General features: G+C 35.5%; 2 protein-coding genes and 1 long non-coding RNA gene across 5 annotated transcripts in view; 1 reads left to right on the forward strand and 2 right to left on the reverse strand.

Moving 5' to 3' along the window:
- The window catches only part of LOC135226405 (uncharacterized), a 24182-nt gene extending 21530 nt beyond the window's left edge, over positions 1–2652 (reverse strand). The window contains 1 exon segment of the mRNA XM_064265924.1: positions 1123–2652. Coding sequence (XP_064121994.1) covers positions 1123–1916 — 794 coding nt within the window. The 5' untranslated portion in view covers positions 1917–2652.
- The window catches only part of LOC135226407 (uncharacterized), an 18508-nt gene extending 11039 nt beyond the window's left edge, over positions 1–7469 (forward strand). The window contains exon 3 of the long non-coding RNA XR_010317222.1: positions 7228–7469. This is a non-coding gene — a long non-coding RNA (uncharacterized LOC135226407). The remainder of the gene's footprint in view (positions 1–7227) is intronic.
- Positions 7470–7482: 13 nt separating this feature from the next.
- The window catches only part of LOC135226406 (metal cation symporter ZIP14-like), a 198569-nt gene continuing 183047 nt past the window's right edge, over positions 7483–23004 (reverse strand). For all 3 annotated transcript variants that reach the window (XM_064265925.1, XM_064265926.1, XM_064265927.1), the window contains exons 2-10: positions 22413–22622; positions 20088–20268; positions 16793–16958; positions 14865–15034; positions 11635–11769; positions 11043–11276; positions 10585–10798; positions 9171–9358; positions 7483–8423 (exon numbers count right to left, since the gene is read on the reverse strand). In XM_064265925.1, coding sequence (XP_064121995.1) covers positions 8268–8423; positions 9171–9358; positions 10585–10798; positions 11043–11276; positions 11635–11769; positions 14865–15034; positions 16793–16958; positions 20088–20268; positions 22413–22603 — 1635 coding nt within the window. In that variant the 5' untranslated portion in view covers positions 22604–22622 and the 3' untranslated portion in view covers positions 7483–8267. The remainder of the gene's footprint in view (positions 8424–9170; positions 9359–10584; positions 10799–11042; positions 11277–11634; positions 11770–14864; positions 15035–16792; positions 16959–20087; positions 20269–22412; positions 22623–23004) is intronic.

Below are 23004 nucleotides of genomic sequence, written 5' to 3' on the forward strand. Positions count from 1 at the left end.
ATCCGAGTCACGAGTGAATTTACTCTGATATTTCAGCTTTAAATAAAAGGTAACGTTAAAAGGTAAACAACTAAAACGCCTTGCAAATAATAGACAAAACGCACATACGCACGCAGGTTCCAGTGGACTCGTGTGGCCGGCTGGCTACCTGGGTCCATCCCCCGCCTCCTAGGTAGGAGGTAGTACCACCGTTTGGTCAATATCCGGAAATCAAAAATGGAAGAGCTGGAAGAGAGGAGTAGAGAGCGAGCGAAAGAGAAGAAGAGAGAGAGACGCGCAAAACGCGGAATTATAATGATGATGATAATGGAATTTATACGGTGCCACGTAAGCCTTACGGACACCCGGGTTGCAACAGCGCTGCCAAGTCCGGGTTGCTGCGGCATGCAATTGCAGAGGCGGGAGAGAGTCGGCAGCTTATGGGGCGCTGTTGCCGGCAGGAGGCGTGTGGGGTGAAATTGACCCGTATGTACGCGCGATCAGGGTTACGCGCGCCTCTCCATCTCTCTCTAATCTGCTTTTGATTTAGATTATGATCGCACAGTATACACCTGTCTGCATATCGCCACCGTTTGGAGCATCTCTCTCTCTCTCTCTCTCTCTCTCTCTCTCTGGGAAGAGTGGAGTGGTTGGTTGGCATCGGTCTAGCGGTGTTTAAAGGCTGCCGCCTGAGTAGTAGTAGTGATGTGTCTCTGAGTACGCTAAGAAACGAAGTTTGTTTTATTGTTTTTCCCTCTTAGGTTTATTGTTGTTGCTGTTTAATCTCTTGGCCTTATGCCAGAGTATTGTTTTTCTGTTCTACAGCTCAGATGGTGCGTGTTTGCACGCTTAGAATAGTTACTAGAGAGGGAACATTACTAATGTCACGCTGCATAATGTTCGCTTATAATTGTGCGTATTTATTGCATGTATTAAGAATGAACAATGCTTTGATAAGACTGTCGCCGTATTTAATAGTCAACCGTTTAACTGCATTATTTAAAAGCTTTTTATAGGAATAACAGCCGATATATCTAGCTCAGCTCAATCAGAAATTTGATTAAGTGAGGATTATGTAGACTCTTGTACCTGCCCACCTGCTCTAGTAAGGGCATCTAAGTTATTAACGAACCCACACCTTACCTGTGCTCCCACAACGTTTGCAAAGCAGCATGAAGTGTCCCTTGTCCTTCGTCGTTCAAGTCGTATCCTCCGCTGATGCCGTGAACATCATCGATTCCTTCCTCTTCTGATTCTTCTCGATAATCAAAGTAGTCTATGGGATTAGACCGATCTATCACCCCACCGTATCCTGCGCTATTTGATTCTCTTCTTATGCTTCCGTATCCTGTTGATTTTATCAAGCTCCCTCCTCCCCCGCCCCCTCCTCCTCCTCCTCCGGTGCCGTGATCCCAAGACGCTCCACCGGCGTATGGGCTGCTGCCAGATCCCCCGTGGGTCACCCTGGGTCGATTGCTGATCTTCCCGTTGCGTATCTCCGCCAAACCCGTCGTGGGATTGTGATACGTGTTGACGGGGACAGATCCGGGAATGACGGACCCACCGTGGGTTCTTCGACCTCCTACCGGGGGAACCCGGGCGTTATACCCGAAGCGATTTTCGACGTGGGGTCTGGCACCGTGTCGCTGCCGAGCGGAGGGCATGAGCTGCCCTTGGACTCCGTAGTCTGTGAATTCGACCAGCGGGAACGACTGCGGCACCGCTGGCATGACCATGGTGCCCAGTAAGGGCTCGGCGGACGCTGGCGCCTCTGTTGGCGTTGGTGATGGTCGTGGTAGGCCTATAGCGTCGTCGTCGTCATCTCCGCCCGAGGGAGGTGAATGAAGAGCCGCCTGTTGATGAGAGAGCTTGATCTGCCCTAATACGCCTAAAATCACCACTATGATTAAACCCGAGCACGAGAGAAGGGGAGACATCACGGTCTGGATAGCGGGGAACGAGGCGTGACTTGCCTTGTTCCTTCTACCTCCCTCGCTAACTTGATTTGCCTGTGAGCTGCTTGGAAAGTGTAATGCAAGAGATATGGAAGATCCCAAAAAGGACTTCGAGGCTAGACTTGCTTGATCCTAGTATCCCTGCTAGGAGGTTGTATCGCAGAGTCACGATTTGGAGAGATTCACGTGCACTTCCGAACGGTAGTATCCTTCATTCGAATTTTTATGGAGTTTTAATTTCGAAATGTCATTTTCCATATTTGACCTGCGCATTATAGCAGCCTGTAGTTCATTTATTTTATAGCTGAATTAACATTTCTGCATTAATACATTGCAATGAGTGGTGTGAATTGTGGTAAACGATCTCGCTAAACTTATGTCAGTTCATTTTTACACAGCAGTTTTCTCTCAAACATTTCTAACAGAATGTAGATTATCACGCGATGACAACTTACACAAACCCCGTTAGTTCACAATATATTTATAACTGTGCGTGATTCTTAAAATTCAACATTTTAACTTGTAAATAAACAGAATTTTCCTTCAGGCAGAATCCCAAGTCAGTCAGTCACCACAGCGCTCTGCGGAATCTGATGAGTAACTCGGTCGGAAGATGGGACTTGACTAACGTACAGTCCCGGTAACACACATCATGTTCGTCTGGGCTATTCGTTGACATGATTTGCGCATGCGCACTTCTTTAGAAAAAAAAATACTCGAGAAGCAGAAGTTGAGGAAATGTATTGCTGTCTTCGAGCGACAAAATGAGTCTCCCGGAAGCCCACAACCGCTAAGTTTTATTATTGCACAGACGGCAGAATAGCAACAGACAAGTAGGTAAATTTACAATCTTTTCAAATATTTCTTCCTACCGTTAGATTTTTTTAATTGTTTAAACGGCGCAACTTTATTACTATCCTACAACAATTGTACGTGTACTTTTGTACTGTATTTTATTATCTAATAATAATAATAATAATAATAATAATAATAATAATAATACTGTTAAAGAGAATGGCAGAATTAAGCGAGTTGATTTTATATATTGTTTTTTTCTATTTTCTGTTGTAAGAAAAATAATAAAAATAGAAAAAAACAATGTATAAAATCATCTCGCTTAATTCTGCCATTCTCTTTAACAGAATTTGTCTGAAAGAGGGCCTTTTACCAAAATAATAATAATAAAGAATGTCTACCCTAGGCTTGTTCCATATGAATAGGTTTTATCTTCCGGATAATAATAATAATAATAATAATAATAATAATAATATAATAATAATAATAATATTGAAAAAATCATCATAGTAGCACGAGTTTTCAAATAGAGAAACAAATCCACAGTTATGTAGATGTACATATATTTAAATTTAAAAGAGCAAGGATAGCTTTCGGGAATCTGTTCGGTTCCCCTTATCAATCTGATTGCTAAGGGGAACCGAACAGATTCCTGAAAGCTATCCTTGCTGTTTTTAAGGTTAAATATATGGACATTCATATAAATAACTGTGGATTAGTTTCTCCAATAATAATAAAATAATAATAATAATAATAATAATAATAATAATAATAATTTAAAAATCCTCATAGTAGCACGAGTCTTCAAATAGAGAAACAATTCCACAGTTATGTAAATGTACATATATTTCAGTTTAAAAACAGCAAAGATAGCATTCGGGAATCTGTTCGGTCCCCCCCCCCACCCCCCTCTTATCAATCTCCGATTGATAAGGAGAACCGAACAGATTCCCGAAAGCTATCTTTGCTGTTTTTTAAACTGAAATATATGTACATTTACATAACTGTGGATTTGTTTCTCCAATAATAATAATAATAATAAAGCAGGCACCTGTAAGTTTCTTCTATATGAATAGGGTTTATCTTTGAATAATAATAATACGTATTGATAATATAACGATAATAATAACGCATGGCCACATGAATTAGGGTATATCCTTCTTCAATAATAATAATTAATAATAATAAATAATAATAATAAATAATAATAATTGATAATAATAATCAAAAAAATATAATAATAATAATAATAATAATAATAATAATAAAAATAATAATAATAATAATAATAATAAATAAGGGATTCAAGGGCGAAAATTAGACTTCATTTATTAACGAATATTTCTTGTAACCCATCAAGAGGAGCTATTTTACAGGACCATAGAGGAAAAAAAAAAGAATACAGAAGTTCGTTGTAATTATCGTGTTTTGATGCACATGTAAATCCTTCGTGGTTTCTGTAGGACGTGTGATAAATTTAGACCTAGTTTTGGTGCTTCAGTATTTAGGTCATTGAAGCAAAGCCTCGGAAAAAAACATTTGTTTTTCCTTGCACGTTTTTCCCAAGTAATTATTATCGGTGCCTGTATCGTGTCTTCTTTCATGGGAGTTTCTATCTGGAAATATATATTAGTTGAACTAGATCCAGAGTGTGTGGTTTGTGGTTGCTCGCAAGACAGCTTAGCAAGTGAGAATTGGGAAGTTGAACACTGGTTTATATGTATGCATACGTGTGTCTATGTGTATATATATATATATATATATATATATATATATATATATATATATCATATATATATATATATATCATATATATATATATATATATATATATATATATATATATATATACACATACATACATACATACATACATACATGCATACATACATACACATATACATATAATGTATGTATGTTTGTATGCACACGCACACTTACGTATATATAAAACCTCTGATTGTTTCTAGCGAAATAAAAACGAGAGTGGTCGCACTACCCTTTCATACTTTACACCTACACAAATTATGGATGAACCTTCTACATAGAAAACTTCAGCAGCATTAGCTGTTCATACACCTACACAGAAGGCTCTTTAGTGTTGTGTCAGAACTCCTACATACTTTGTCGTTTCCCTCTGTCTTGGCTGCACCTTCACGCTTCTTAAATATTATATATACTTTCTAATGTCTCTTTAATGTCATTTATCCAAGCCTTTTCAGCTCTGCCTCCTAACACTTCTGAATTATACATCTTTTTAAAAAGCCTATTGTCCTTCGTTCATATCACATAGCCAAACCATCTCAAAATAATGATCCACCTTTCATCTGCGCTAAGGTTTTACAACTTTTATTATGTCTCCAAATTTCTCCCTCATTCAGTGAGCAAACAGTTCATTTCAGTAGCTGCTACCTTCTTCGTGTCATTTGTGCTTACCATCAGTACTGCACTTCTGTAAAGGAAAGTTGGTTTAACAGTATCTTTATACATTCCTACACTGGCTTTCTTTTGCAGTTTTAATCTTCTCCACATACCCTGGTACCTCTTTTGTTTGTTTGTATTTTGTATAGTATTTTTATGTTGCATGGAACCAGTGGTTATTCTTCGAGGCTTCACATGACTTCCAAACCACGTCGAGAGTGAACTTATATCACCAGAAATACACATCTCTCACACCTCAATGGAATGCCCGAGAATCGAACTCATGGCCATACCGAAAACACCACTGAGGTGCTATGGAGCCATACTACACCCTTGTCTGGGACCCACTGTTTATTTATTTCCTAAAGTTGATTTCTTCTACAGAGCTTTCTTTCTTGAGAAATTACCATTGAATAACTCATCTCTGAATATATTGTTATTCTGCTTAGTTCTTTACTAATATGGTGATATGATTAATCTACATGGCCTTGTCTTAATCAGTTTAGGATCCTAACGCTGCTGTTTTTGTGGCGTAAATTGTGACCTCCTCATTTTACAATTGCCTTGCTCCCTCTCCACACTCCAGAACTGTATGTGCTTTTGAATGTATATGTTCACATTTTTTTTCTTTTCAGTTTCAAGGGTCAATACTGATCTGTTATCATCAGTCCAACATATCCCCATATTTTTATTTTTACCATCTTCATACAATTAGCAAAGTAAAAAATTAATTTGTTGTGCAAGGGTATTTTTAAAAATTATACTCTTGAAAAGTTTCTGTAGCACTTTTAGTCTGAAAATTACAATTTTCAGCAAATGTACTGATCTGTTTGAAGATCTCCAGTCTTACAAAAACAAAGCCAAGATCTGGAAATGAATCTAGTCCTTTCCAGATTGCTGGTTGGTTTCAGTAAAAGGAAAGGGTTTGCAATTTGTAATATTTTTTTAAAATTTATACTGAGAGTGCCACCCTCCCACCCCTCTGATCTACATGCATTCTGAGTGAGGCCATTTGATTACCCATTATGGCATAAGTAAAAGTAAGTTTTGTCATTATCAAACAAGGAAATTACTTTGAAACAAATTTTCATTGGAGACTGTACGTCTCATGGGTAAAATTCTCTTGTATGTAAAATATTACATCTGCTGAATGAGTTCTTGTTATAGATTTGTGCTTTGTATTGAAAGGAATACAAAGCCAAAAACCTTATTTTGAAGGAAAACTTATAGATGATTCAGTCCAAAAATAACATTGATAATTATTACTATACTATTCCAAAATTCAGTTATTTTCATTATCTTTTCATTGTTAAGTTATGGGTGATTTTTCCCAATACAGGTTTAACTGTGTGACTTTTAAAGCAAATTTTAATTATGAATTCAAAGTTTTGTCTGTGCAATAACTACAAAGCAGATGTATCCTCAGTATTTTGCAAAAGGCCTTCCACGATAAGTACTATAATAATTTATATTTTTGAAAATGAAAACAAGCACCCAGCAAGAATCTGCATGGCAATCATGCTACCAAAACTATCATATCCTTCATTGGCATAACTTCATTTATGATAATTTTCTCATTATATGTTCTAGACAATTTTAGAGATAACGGAGACCCCATATGGGTATGATGTAGCAACCCATTTCAAAACAGTAAATTGAGAACCATAGTAAGTATATGAAATGCTGAACAATGTGTTGCCTTTCTTATGCCCTAAAGCATGTTGATTCAAGAAATAATGCAGAAATTGTTACAAGCCATCAGGATTTGATTAGTTTCCTCGGAAACACCTGATCTGCTCTATCCTGTAAACCTTAATGTGAACTGGTTATATATGTTTGAAAAAAATGGTTAATGAATTTGATATTTACCTTATATTTCTGGTAACTTTATTATATGAAATATTTAGTTTACTATCAAGTTTAGAGCATCCTGACAGTGCTGTTACATAGCATTGTAAATGTGTCAGAGGGTTTTGAAAAGAGACTAGATATTACCCAAACAAATATTTAAGGTTTTCCTTAGACACCGTTTTCTTTTCCAAGTATATTCATAAAATATTCTCACTGTCCTTTACAGGAAATATGGGGTATACCATGGTTTAACTGCCTTGGTAATGAAGTTACAAAATCAGCAGCTGTAATTCCTGTAAGTACTATAAATGTATACATAATACAGTAGTAGCCTTGGCTTGTATACTAATTTTCTTGTTTGTTATAGTTAAGGAATACTCTTGATGATTTACTTGTAGAAAGCGACATATATTGAATACTACAACAGTGATTGGAGGGAATACGTTTACAACCATGCTTGAAGTGCAATGATAACAAAAAGTTGTGCAATTATGCAAAATCTGTTTTATTATTTTTTTCACAAAAAATATTTATACATAACTACTATATGTGGACACATTAAAATCCCTAACAAAAGAATTTTAACATATCAACTATAATACAGTAACTATGACTTTCTTGTATTCACTGAATACATAGGTTTCTATTGACGTGATAAAAAGAATCACAGATAAGTCTTATGGGTCGTCTTTAACATTAAAGTTTTAAAATACTATTCTGTACACCGGATTCAGTTTTCAATTCAATTACTCTACAAGTGGAATGGAAAGCCATCGTACATTTATGTTCCAAGTTGTATTAGTACAAATAATCCCTGAGTGCAGAGAATTTTTGGGTTCTTCTGATCAAAAGAGTGATAAGGTACAGCGTTCAATTAACAAGAGATTATCGATGTCAATTTAATGTGAAACTACAAAAGTGTATGTAAAATATATACAACTTAACAGAAAACTAAAATTCCCACCAAAGTGGGCACTGTACATACTGGAACTGTTGTTCAGCTACAGTATTAAGTCTTTTGCAGTACTATATCAGTATCATTTGTCATAAAACTAAGCAACTAACCAGTTCCATTGGGCACTTTTTTGTAAAAGCTATAATAATAAAACTGAATAAATAGTACAATGGAATAACAACAATGCTCTAACAGAGTAAATATCTATTTACTGTTTCATCTATTATTTAATAGGCACTGCCTTGAAAATGCTTTATGAGAGTATAAAGGCCAGTGATTCAACATTCACCCATGAAAAATTAATAAATACTCTACATGATGATCATTTCATCCTGGAAAAAGGCTAAGACAAAGAGCACCATGATTCCTAAGAATATTCCAACGTTCTGCAGTAGAAGGACGTACAGGGCAGACTTCACTGTACCATCTTCAGCAGCTTTGCTAGCGACCTCATTCATTTCAGGTACCTGCAATTAATAATGCCATCATGAGAAAGTAAAGGGCCCAAGATATGAGATTTTCCTAGGGCACTCCTAGTAATCAAAGAAAATTAAAATTTTGGAAGCATGTTTTGTTTCATAAATACAAACTGTCTCTGACAGTATTCATACTTTAATACATTTCTCAAAATAGCCTCCTAACAGTTGCAGTTACTCAAAATTCTTTATCTAAACAATCATGCTACTTTGGAAGATGTCCAAAACCAAAGGAACACATCAGTCCACAGATTTAAGGAAGATCAGGGAACTTACCAACATCTTTGTCTTCTAAAAGTAATGATTAAGAATCAGTTAAAGACTAAATGAGCTTCATTTGTCCGTAAGGACATAGTGATTAACAATGAAAACAAATGGCATCTTCTATCCATTGTAAATACTGTACATTCTACTGTCCATTTAATTAATTACTGAATGTTCAACACATCCTGATAAATTACCTTTCCCATCTACATTTTACAAGTCACTAAAAATCAATTGCATGACATTCCAAAAACCATACAATTGCCTTTATTGATTACATGTCATTTTATTCATGGGAGACCTCCATTGTAAGAGTAAAAACAATCAAGAGAATATGAAAAATCTAGCGGCAAGAAACTTTCACTTAAATTTCTTCATAATAGTCAGAGAAAGTAAAGTATAGAGAGATGACAGGTTCACCTAACATGCATGAAATAATGCCAAAAAAAATTGAAAATTATAGCTTTAACTTACCATATCTACAAGGGCAATATAAAGGAACATCCCACCGGCCAGAGCAAAAATACCAGACGTATTCTGTAGAAACTCACCGAGGAAAACCCCAAGAGCAAATCCAATATAGCAAGTTGTAGACGATAAAAAGTTGTATGCCACTGCCTGTTTGACAGTCATACCAGCATTCAACAACACAGCAAAGTCACCTGAAACAAACCGCTTTATAATTTACAATAATCCTGAAGATAAGCTCCTTACTTTTAACACTGATGATTATATTAACTCAAAAATATCACAATATACATTTATTACATATCTGTATTCAGCATCTACATCCATTCTAAAACCTCATACTCCTCTTGAAAACAAAGTCAAACAATGACATTTTCCATCAACCTGGAGTATAAACAAACTAATATATGATTCAATGCACAAACACCATCACAAATGCCACCAGTGCAAACTTCATCTCTCCTCACAGATAAACTTTATGGATATTATTTTCTGGAATGGGGTAAATTGAACGTAATAAAGTTATTTCATACACACAATTATACTGTATTCTGAAGGAAATGGGAATACGGATAGGAAAGGGAATATGTACAACAGCTGCTATAGTACCATGATAACATGGGAAAAAGGACAGGAAAGGGAATATGTACTACAGCTGCTATAGTACCATGATAACATGGGAAAAAGGACAGGAAAGGGAATACATATGTACTACAGCTATGTTAAACATATACCCACACTATTATGTAACACACAGGAACAAGCAACAGAAAGGGAATATGTATTCAACAATAAACTCCAAATCTTTTCTAGCATAAATCCTTTTCACTCATCCAAGGTGGCCTTGAAACCTGTGCATGTCATAACTTCAGCTCTATCACTGTGTTATTAGAGTCAGGGAGGGGCACCGTGCTATCATGAATTTTGTGAAATCCTCAACATACAAAAATAGTGGAAGAGGTGGTTATTATGAATCAAAGGCACCTCAACCAATCCTTCATCAAGTATGAGTATGGGAAACCTTGCTTTAATCCTTGTCAATAATGTCTTTTACTGTAAAGTGTCACAAAACCACTTACCAAAGTACTTACAATTATCTTCGGCTTCATACATAATTACAACTGTTCATAATTAAGTCATTGTACCCGTAGATGAATTGAGTAATGATCCTGGGTTTTTTAATAAAACAAATAGGGCTCTGGTTTCATCTTCAAAAACTAATTCTACCAAAATTTTATGCAACTTAATATCATAAAGCTTTCCAAAACAGTTTTTTCATTTATAAAACCACTGATATGGTATACGACTACAGCATATACTATGTTACTAGTCCAACTTATTGAAGAAATAGAGTTGTTGTTGCTTATTTTTTATGAAAACATCAAATATCCATAAATTACACTAATATTTGTACACTTACCTAGTTCATGTGGTAATTCTTCACACATCACAGCAAGACTAATCGAGATGCCAGTAAGAATGCACTCTGAAAATGCTGCTCCTATTGAAACACCATCAATAAAATTGTGGAATCCATCTCCAAAAATGATCATCCAAGCAACTGTTTTAATAACAGAATCTTGACCTTGCCGGAATTCTATGTTGTGAGAGTGCGAATGGTTCTTCTGTGGTCGCTGAAAATCACAAAATGAGAGTAGAGTATGAAGTACATAATACATATGTACAAAAACACAATGTACTACTATAATAACATATCTATCAATACAAGTGTATCCCTGTAACAGTGCACAATATGATCATAAAAACTTATTCTATGATGTTAAGCTGCATGTAGGAACTCTGGAAGGGGGTTAATACTTCCACAGTGCTTGAATTGACCCACTCGAGATGGTACTGAAGGTTCTTCAAAACACTTACCTCACTATGACCAAAAGAAGCTTTTATTGCTTGTTCTTGAGAGGCATATATGAGTTGAATATCTTGTTGTCCACACCCATTTGAGGTTGGGGTCACCAATTCTCCACCTTGAAATGAGTCTTGTTTTGTATTAGCAAGAGGAGGAGGCTTTTGTTCTGGGATTTGAAATTCACGTCCATTTTCACACAAAACTGCTTGATCTGATGGCGACACAGGATATTTCTTTTTTTCTTGCTTGAGAGAGACAAAAAAGATTAACAAATTACGAAAGGGTGTAACCTCACTATAACAACAAGCCTAAGGTATGTTATTAGTACTAATTTAGCAATTTTCAAATCTTATACATCAATTCACACCAAATTCCTCAAAATTACCATAGATATACTTATACTTTACAGTAACTTACAGGTTTATAAATTTCTGTTTTGTTACCATTACTTGCAAGACATACATTTAAGAAGACATTACTTTAAATAACAAACTTCTATTTTAAGTAAGAATAATTGAGTCTTGGTGATAACATTTACATTTTAGTAGGCTACCATAAATAACAAACTTTAATACAAATACTGATGGAAATATTTTAACGTACTTTCGTAGACTGATGAGTTAGGCTGATTTTAATGATTCGTTCTATCATGAAAAATAGCCAAATGCCGAGGAGAACAAACAGTGATATGTAAAGATAATCATGATTTCCCTTATCAGATGACTGCAACTGAAAAGCCTGAAAATAAAGGGTGAACAGATTTTAGAAAGAAAGAATTTTTATTTTTATTTAAAGTGAGAGCTGTCTCTCCATTAATATTCTAAAATGTATATTTCCATCTTTAAGAAAAAGAACCCACATATTTTTTTCAATTTCACTTTATACTGTAATGGGTTTCCTGTTGATGTTACCAACCAGTCTCAGGTTGTACTTTTAATAAATGTGCTTACTACAAGATTTGCATAAACAACTGAGTGTGTATGTCACATTCTTTATTTACAAAATACTATATTACAAAAATAACTCACAGTACAGTATGAATATATACACAATATGCTTGAATAGTCATTTTTTATGAATTATTACTCTAAACATATTCTTTGTTTAATGTCTTTAAACTTTTTGAGCCAGGCTAAATTATTCATAGCTATGCCACAGAGCTGCACTAGGCTTATTACAAGATAACTAATATATTTGATACATTCAATTTAATAATAAAAGCCATCACTTTAGCAAGGTACTCCTTGTAAACTAGCCTACCCCTGTGTTAGCCTTTGCCAACAATGCATACTGACTTCTTACAGTATAATCAATGATGATGAAAAATATAAGTTTTGCAATTTCTGATCAAACCTTTTTCTATAATCATAAACAACTTTACTTCTGCAAATACAGTGCAATAAACTTTACCTAAAAGGAAAGACCACAAGTGGCTATTAATAAAATAAAAATCCAAAATATGTGCAATGTATTAGCATTATAACTATGTACATATCATTATTATTATTATTATTTATTTATTTTTTATTTTTTGGTCTATCATAGTCCTCCAATTCGACTGGGTGGTATTTATAGTGTGGGGTTCCGGGTTGCTTCCTGCCTCCTTAGGAGTCCATCACTTTTCTTACTATGTGCGCTGTTTCTAGGATCACACTCTTCTGCATGCGTCCTGAAGCTACTTCAGTCTCTAGTTTTTCCAGATTCCTTTTCAGAGATCTTGGGATCGTGCCTAGTGTTCCTATGATTATGGATTCCACTGGCATATCCTATATCCTTCTTATTTCTATTTTCAGGTCTTGATACTTATCCATTTTTTCCCTTTCTTTCTCTTCAACTCTGGTGTCCCATGGTATTGCAACATCAATGAGTGATACTTTCTTCTTGATTTTGTCAATCAACGGCATGTCTGGTCTATTTGCACGTATCACCCTATCTGTTCTGATACCATAGTCCCAGAGGATCTTTGCCTGATCGTTTTCTATCACGCCTTCAGGTTGGTGCTCGTACCACTTATTACTGCAAGGTAGCTGGTGTTTCTTGCACAGGCTCCAGTGGAGGGCTTTTGCTACTGAATCATGCCTCTTTTTGTACTGGTTCTGTGCAAGTGCCAGACATTCACTTGCTATGTGGTTTATGGTTTCATTTTTTGTATTGCACTTCCTGCATATGGGAGAGATGTTATTTCCACCTATCATTCTTTGAATATATCTGGTTCTTAGGGCCTGATCTTGTACCACTGTTATCATTCCTTCAGTTTCCTTCTTGAGCTCTCCCCTTAGTAGCCATTGCCATGTGTCATCGCTGGCTAGTTCTTTAGTCTGTCTCATGTATTGTCCGTGCATTGGTTTGTTGTGCCATTCCTCTGTTCTGTTTGTCATTCTCCTGTCTCTGTATATTTCTGGGTCTTCGTCTACTTTTATCAGTCCTTCTTCCCATGCACTCTTGAGCCACTCGTCTTCACTGGTTTTTAGATATTGCCCCAGTGCTCTGTTCTCGATGTTGATGCAGTCCTCTATGCTTAGTAGTCCCCTCCCTCCTTCCTTTCGTGTTATGTATAGTCTGTCCGTATTTGGTCTTGGGTGGAGTGCTTTGTGTATTGTCATATGTTTCCTACTTTTCTGGTATATGCTGTGAAGTTCTGCCTTCGTCCATTCCACTATTCCTGTGATTACTGGCACTGCCCATGTGTTTATGGCTTTTATCATATTTCTGGCATTAAGTTTAGACTTGAGTATCGCCTTGAGTCTCTGCATATATTCTTTTCTGATCATGACCTTCATCGCTTGGTGTTTTATATCCCCTCCTTCCATTATTCCCAGGAATTTGTATCCCATCCCATGTATGTGTTTGATGATGTTCCCATTTGGTAGCTTTATCCCTTCAGTCCTTGTTACTTTGCCCTTTTGTATGTTGACCAAGGCACATTTTTCTATTCCAAACTCCATCCTGATGTCCCCAGATACAATCCTTACAGTCTGGATTAGGGTATCTATTTCCTTGATGCTCTTACCATACAGCTTGATGTTGTCCATGAACATCAGATGGTTAATTCTGTTGCCTCTTTTCTTGAGTTGGTACCCAGCATCCATCTTTTGCAGTACTTTTGTCATGGGAATCATGGCTACTATGAAGAGTGGTGGGGACAGTGAGTAGCCCTGGAAGATCCCTCTCCTGATATTAACCTCTGCTGGTCTTATTCCAGAGCTTGTATTGTATTCCTCCAGTTGCGCATTGTATTTTTGAGGAAGCTGATGGTGTTTTCCTCTGCCCCATATATTTTCAGGCATTCTATTAGCCATGTGCGGTATCATGTCGAAGGCTTTCTTATAATCTATCCATGCCATGCTTAGGTTGGTTTTCCTTCTCCTACTGTTCTTCATTACCATTTTGTCTATCAGGAGCTGGACTTTTGTGCCCCTACACTTCCTTCTGCAGCCTTTCTGTTGGTGGGGGATGGTGTTTGTATCCTCTAGGTAGTTGTATAGCCTTTCACTGATGATACCTGTTAGTAACTTCCACATTATTGGTAGGCAGGTGATTATTATTATTATTATTATTATTATTATTATTATTATTATTATTATTATTATTATTATTACATATACTGTATTGTAGTTTAACCAGGCCACAATCACAATACTTGATTCTCAAAGGATGCTTTGGAATGTGTGGGGAAAATCACAATTGGGTCAAGTTTAAAACGTTGGAAGACTACGTGGAAAAAATAACACTTGGGACAGAAAGGGATGGAAAAAAAACCATGCAATATTATCTAAAGTGTGCAGCACACTTTTTATGGGGTACAACTATGCAATTTGCTTTTTATATCATACCTGTGGGAGGAGGTGAAAGAGAGACGATGCAGCCAGAGAACCTGCTGCCAATCCCACCAGAATAGTCAGACACTTCTGGTAAAAATTATGAGCCATCATTGGCATGACAGACACTCCAAGCAGCGAACATCCTGAGATGACTGTCACACACAGTAATCCATAACCCCACACTGAAAGTTGTCAATGAGAAAAATTACATTGTAAACAAACATAGCATTTGTTACATGTACAGCAAATGAAAAGAATGTTTAAAATTCAAATAAATTTCACCTGTGGGTTGTGAGCAACAGCTCAAACTGTCTTGACTTTAATATGTCTTCTGCACAGTACTGTATTTATATCAGCTCAGAATATGGGAATTTTTCATTAAATCTCATTTTCTTCTGTTCTAAATAAAATGAAATTATGCATCATAGACACAACATTTAATGAGACACTGGTATTTCCTGTAAAAACAATTACATGCTTGCTATGTGGATTTGTAGCTTAGGCTCAAAAGCTCTAAGTTAAGGAAGTTTTAGATGATGATGGTAGCTACTTGATCACCTGGCAACCTACTAACCCATTATAAATGAGTCACTAATCATAAACATGATGACTAGCTTCAGTCTGAGCAACAATTTAGTATTGTACCATTTACATGGTATAAATAAAGATGAATCTGTACTACTGTACATGATAATTCATCTTGGTGAGAGAATAGGCAATGAAATCAAATCCCCAAACGAAAACAAGATATTCTCAGTGGATGAAAGCAGGACTTCCTCAATACGCAGATAATGAATTTAATGAAATTAATTTTGATGATACATATGGTTCTGTTTGTACAATGCTACCTCCAAAGAAATCTGCACAACTCACCAAGATGAGCTGAATAATTTTATAAATATATGTAATAGAATGTTGTAACTCACTTTCATGTTTTTTTATTTTACAAGTTACATCGAAACTTTGCTTTAACATTTACCTATTGTTTACATGGATCTTGGCATATTGTTTTTGTGGTAAACCGTCACCAGCAAATAAAAAGACAGCAATGTATCGCACTCTTCAATTCTAGTGGTGAACATAAAATTGCTGAACTACATAGTCCGCTTAAATTTCCAGAGTGCAAACGTCACAAACAATGTACCACAACTTAGCAGTGAGGCCAGGTAAATAGTTACGTACTGTACTTCATTGTTTAGTTTAGGAGATTTTGGGTAAATGAGTATGTAAAATGTTATACAGTGCTGTAGATACTTGCAAATTCTTTTGAAAATGAAAATGAAGCTTCAGCCTTTGACCATCTTATATCCCTTACTGCACCCTGACAACCAAAGTCTTTCGCGAAGCAGCAACAAGCCTTAATTGGAAATTGTACTCACCAACTCTCATTATCAATTACAAGCTCCTATCCACAGTCCGTAAACATGATCTGAGCCTCAACCTCATAATATCTCTACATACTGAACATCCATTACCCCCAGCTTCTTCAGGAAGTCTAACCTGAAGGTTTAAAATATTTATCAGAGTACCCAAGCTGTTTGTGAAATATTTTTCAGAACATTCTGGAAATTATTTCATTCCCCTTTTACTTCTGTTTTTTTTTTAAAGCTTTCCTTAAGTCCTAGGTTATGAATTATACTTGCCTAAAAGCATTTCTACTAAGGTTTGTGCTGTCTTTTAAAATAAAGATGGAAGAAAGTAAGTCTACTCTGTTAAAATACTACGTTCAGGCAGTTTGATTAGTTATAATTTTGCTTATTAAGCATTATTATAGAATAGCGAGTGCCTTTGATTTTCAAGCTTGAAAAATGTTAAAGAGAAGAGCATGAGCATAATTCCTAAATGACATAAATGTTCTCTACAATAATCCTACAACAAAGCTCCAATACTGTAGCTACCAAGAAATTTGCTCCAGCAGAAACTTAGCCCCATCAAAATACCTTCAGCTTGTGTTGGCTTCTTCCTTGCTGCACTCCCCTCTTCCTCTTCACAACTTTTGCTTCTTTGTGACTGATATAAATATACTGGGAGGAGGGTCTGCAAGTCTTCCACACTTAAATTTTCACTTAATCCTAAGACGCTTGGCAAATTATTGCCACTTGTACACTGGAAGAAAGAATAATGAAAATTCATGAAATACTCATTGAATATAGAATACAAAATTACTTCAAATAAAAATAGCCTAGAAAGAACATATGAGCGGTACTAAAATAAAAATATATTAAATGGTGAATAGGGTTCAAGATCTTGGTAATAATTAAATACACCCATTATGTACTATGACATAAAAACTTCACAATCTTAACATTCAAGGTACAAAACTGTACAACCTGCTACTTTAAGTCCAATTTAACCTCTAACTTAACCATGACAAAAGGTACACAAAATTACCTACTATGAGTACAACGTGTCCTAACACCTTCATAACATAAGTTCTGCATAGACTAAATTCAAGTACAGTACACAAATGTTCTTCACAACCTACTTATACAACAGTGTGGAAAATGTAACAAACTGCGCACAGAAACATTTCCTGTTTATGGGTAAATTCTAAATAATAATTACTGGATTGGGCCTATGGATTTGAAAAAAAAAATGTACAATGTAGCAATAGGTACCACTCAAGTCCAAGATAAAATATTTCAAAGGAACTTACAACTATACTTTAAACCTCCATGAGATCAAACATCCATCCAGAGGTTAAGTTAGGTGCACAGACAGAGGAGAAAGGAGGGAATGCATTCAATGTCTATGCCACAAAGAGAGAGAATCCTGACAAAAATTATGATAATGAATCATATAAGGGGAAATTGCTGTGCGATTTCTTAATATACCAGACCTATGTGAAAGCTGAGAAAGAAATTGTTCATAATACCAAAAGGGTTAATTAACAGACTTTTCAATGAAATTATAAAATGCTTATATAGAGATTAAGATTCATCTCTAAAAAGGTTGTCAAGGACAAAAAAATCCTTTTAAAATAACAGAATCTGCCAGTTTTTCTTTCTGCCGTAAAGTCATTTCCATGGAGTTAGTTTTTAAGAAAATATATCAGCCACTGCCCCACTTTTCCTAACATTCAAGTTTCAAAACCCTTCATAAAATTAAACAAAGCCCATCAGCACATCAACAAACTAATGTAGCTAGACATTTGTCACTGCCTTTCACAGTCTCTTGTAGCTCTCAGATATTAATGCCTTTTCATTCTAATACTCCCAATTTTACACCTTCTATTACAATTCTTTCATAGTGCAACTGGGAGTTGTTCCTCCTGTTACACCTTTCAAACCTAATTACTGTCAATTTCTCTTTCAGCATTGAATGACCTCATAGGTCCCAGTGCTTGGCCTTCACCCTATATATTCTAATCTATCCTAAGCATCAATTACATCACAGTATAGGAATATTCAAACTCAAAGACTGTGGAGGGCCATGATATTGAGGCTATGGCATGGCCAAAACTTTGAGAACATTGTTTATAAGGTTATCATCATTCATAAGGCAACTAAATGTGCTATGTGAGATTGTGACAAATACTCCAATCAATGGGCACATATGAAATACATTTACTTTTATACCAAGTCAGTTACTCTCACATCAACAGATTACATTAAAAAACTTAAAAAGTACCTGATACAGCAATAAACTCCAATCTACATTACGTATACATCCTTAACAGTTACAAAATTATTGTATACATTTGTCAATGCCACTATAGTGTTCCCTGGGTTCAGGTACTATACCAAATAGTGTATCCTTATTCTCTGTAACACCTTTCCACATTTTAGCCTGCCTCTGAGCAATGGCTCACTTGAAACTAACCATCCCTATTCTTCACCAGTCATCTTTCAACCTTTTTCAATTCAGGCAACCTCAATCTTATTGAGGGGAAAGCTTAATTTTTAAAAATTAAAATCTGGATGGAACTATACTTTAGGAACTTAAAACAGTAATTAGCTCAGCAGGGAATTAAGCTTCACAGTATCAATTTAATAACTACTCTGGCAAAAGAATAATTGGTATTTTTGCAGTTTCTACTGTATTTATCAAGCAGACCTCATCCAATCATTATGAAAACTCTGAGAAATTTATAGAAAGTTGGAAGATTTCCTAAGAATAGGAAAATGAATTTAAAGGGGGAGACAGTAATACCCATATCAAAGTGAAAGATGACCTGTGCATCAGAACATGCATAACTGTAAGTGTCGCTCTTACAATTTTCTTTGAGTTGTACAATTTTCTTTGAGTTGTGCATGTACTGAACAATCAATTATTTTGCAAGAATCACATAACATTGACTTGTACTCTTCAACCAATAACAGAATGCACCATTCACATCTTACGAGCATAACCGAAAGCAAACATCAGTGCACTGCATGCTCAGTTCTCCCCACAGTTCTCCCCTCATTGAAAAATTGAATTGTAAGTCTCTAAGTGGAAACATGCCAGTTGCATCATCCAACTTCCTCAATGCCATCCGATCACCAGCAATCATCTTGCCTTACCTGTTATACTAAAGTTAATCTGAGTTGAATAACAGTTTTGATAGCCATCAAACTTTTTTTCCAGTTTTCTTGTTCAGTGGTATTAGTTTAAGTGATAAAGTATGAAGTTTTACTCCACAGTCCCTGTGAAGACAATGAATAAACATATAACACTACACAAAATAGTGACGTTGCACGGAGACCTCAGAACCTTCATGATGGGATTGCTTTGAACATCGTGTGGTAGCATTTCACATGTTGCTGAGAGTACCATACATATTTCTTAATGCTTAACCAATTCATGGACTTTCACATGAGAGACATGTTTGAGAGCAAACATTAATTAATGAATGCTTGAGCCAATAAGGTAGTTACTTCTCTTACATCAACAATATTTCAAAACCATTAAATGTATTTAACAAACTACAGAGGAATATAAAACTGAATAAAAAGGTGTAGTTAGTAAGACGATCAGACTAAAACATATCAAAGAGTGAAAATAAACAATAAAAACTACCATTGAGCAATAGCTAATATTTTGTAGCACTTAATAGGATAGATCTTGCAGCTACATAATACTAGACAGAAAGAGGGTAGGAAAGAGAAACTACAAAATATTATCTAAACCATTAAACTAAGATAAGCACAATAAATGACTAAAGGAGGAAGGAGGAAGGTGACTGAAACTGAACAAACATTTATGAAGCCAGAATGAAATCACCACCAGATAAATTGTTAGCTTTATACTTACCAACTCGATGGCGCTGCACTGCGCTTGTGACAAAGCCTTATTTTTATCGCAGTCAGTTAATATTGATACTGGCAATTTCTTATCTATTGGGCCACATTCTTTTTTCCCGGTCGTGCAGTCGACTAAACTTTGAAAATCTGCTTGTGTGAAATTTATTTTGTTCGAGGAAAATCCATACCACCTGTAAAAAGATGATAAGGTAACATATGTTGTACAAACAGTGGACTGCTAATGACAACTCGAGCTGTTTGCAACTTCAAAACAATGCCAGAATGGGCTTTCTGTTGCCTCTGTATGTAGGAGGCAATGAAACAAAACTGCTTACCTCAAAGAAAATAGCAAGTCTAGAAGAATCTGTATTATTTGAAGAAAAATTCTAACAATAACAATAACATTGAATGAAATGGAATATGAAATTTGGGCTAAATGCCCAGCACTAGGACCCATGAGGTCATTCAGCACTGAAAGAGATGTTGGGAGTATAAAAGTTTTAAAGTTGTGACAGGAAAAAAAGAATCAAAGTTACACAAGGAAAGAATTGCTAGGAGAGGTTGGAAAGTAAGATGGAAGAAAATATGAATTCAGGTACAGTAAATGATATGAAAGAGGTTCCAGCTAGGGGCCAAAGGGATGCTGCAAAGAACCTTTAGCAATGCCTACAGTGCACCGCGAGAAGTGAACTGACAGCACTACCCCCTACGAGCATTGAATGTGGACAACCTTAAAGTTAAGAGCATAAAGAAGCCAGGGAGATTGAGCCATGAAAGTTTGTATGGACAGTGGAAAAATGGATGATTTGTATCTTTTGAAAAATAGGTTGGACAAGAAAGGTGTATGTCAGTTGAAATGTGTGAAGCCATTGTTAAACCCACTCACTATTCCTCGTGTAAAATTGGGAAGTTGAATGCAAGTGAAAGAACAACATGAGAGAGACCCAGAATGTGCTGGTTGGATAGAGGGGCAAGATTGTTGGAAAGGTAGGGCATATTACCGTCCCATACGTTATGAGGACACACAGAAGGTTGGAAATGAGTGGAAAATATGTATAATAATAACTTATATATATTATTATTTATTATTATATATCATATATATATTATATTTATAATATAGATATATATAATAATTATTAATAATTAATATACATATATATATATATAATATAATATATATATATATATATATATTTATTATAACAGTATATCATTGTAATGCAAACTTGAATGGAAGATTAATGGTTATTAATATCTCTTAAAACCCCATGAAAATTCATAATCAGTCCTCTTTAAAACCCAGTGACATAATTTCAATTTACGCTTAGATTACGTAACCATGGAAATCTTGATATAATGACCTGATAGAGATAAGTGATGACCACTAAAGCTGGATGTCCTTGAAATGGTAACTCCATGTTTACACTACAATACATAGACGACCAAGGGCATACTAATGCTGCTTAGAAACAGGATAGTATCTGAATGATTAAATAAATTTTTAACTAATGAAATCCACAGCATGTCCTAAACATTTATTGTTTTGAATAAATTACCTCAGTATTTTAAGAACATAGTACTTAAATCAGCACTAGGATCTAGGATATATGATTCCTAACCTTTGACTAAACAATGTCCATATTTGTTTCAAATATCTACAAATTCTAGGATAGATACTATGGTCACTTGGCTAGTTTACTTACATTACTTCTTTTACTCACAAAATCAATTCCTCTGATATCAAACACAATCAACCAAAAGTAAGGATCCAGGAATATATGGTGACATTTTAGGTCACTAAATTACATAACATAAATTCACATGGCATTAATTCGTGATTATGGCACACCCAAAGTTACAATTATGCAAATGAAACATGAAAAGATAAGGTTTGAATATGCATAGCACTTGAATGGGAACGGATACCTTATCTTTCCTAATTAAATACTCTATTAAATTTTAAATATTCTTCACTGGAGCCACTTATAAATAAAATATTCCAATTTGGCAAGTTAGACATTTTAGCCAATTGCCAACGGTTTCGCATTGGAATGCGGTGTTTTTTTTTTCTTTCTTTCTTATTTACTTCAAAGTAAAGTATGAACAATTTAAGAAGTGAAATAACAATAATCAAACGAATTTTGGAACGAAATACAAAACTTAAACATTATCAAGCACCAGTAAGTTAAGACTGGTTAAGAGCAGAATATGGAGCCGTGCCGTTGCAGAGGCAACACCACCTATTGCCCCTACTACCACTATATAACGTTAACCTGAGTTTCAAATGCGTTTTATACACAACTACACCACTAATTTCTCTGGATATACTTACAGAAAAGTGGTGAAATCTGTCAAATCTTGGGGCTGCTGGCCCCATTCTTCACTCCAGTAGGGGATCTGATCAGTATCACCTGAAGAAGGCGAAGAGGAGGAGGAGGAGGAGTTGGCGGAAGCACGGCCCAGCAAGCAGAACAGTGGTCCCAACACAGCCGACAATAGCACGCTCAGATTGGCGATGCGCATCTTGTTCAATTGTTTACGTCTGAAAGGGCAAAGAGAATAAGTGTTATCATTTACGATCGGTATCTGTTCTGTAACAGACGAAAATTGCTTCATTAACACGCTATGCTAATGTTAAAAAAAAAAAGTTACGTCACGAAAGGCATCTGAGATTGTATTCACTGAAAAAAAGTACTACAAACTATTTGAAACTATTTATCCCAAAAAACACCACCTCTTCTAAATACACAAAATAGCTTTAAAAAAGTCACTAGCTCTCATAACATGAATATAAACAAAACAGGAAACGACTCGACAAGAGGAAGTAAGGATAGTCAAGATAAAAAAAAATAACTTTAAAAATCAACTTAAGAGCGAGAAAAAACAAAAAAACTTTTGTGCGAGATGAACATAAGCGATATCTT

The sequence above is a fragment of the Macrobrachium nipponense genome, chromosome 14 (genome assembly GCF_015104395.2).
Source record: "Macrobrachium nipponense isolate FS-2020 chromosome 14, ASM1510439v2, whole genome shotgun sequence".
Classification (NCBI taxonomy): domain Eukaryota; kingdom Metazoa; phylum Arthropoda; class Malacostraca; order Decapoda; family Palaemonidae; genus Macrobrachium; species Macrobrachium nipponense.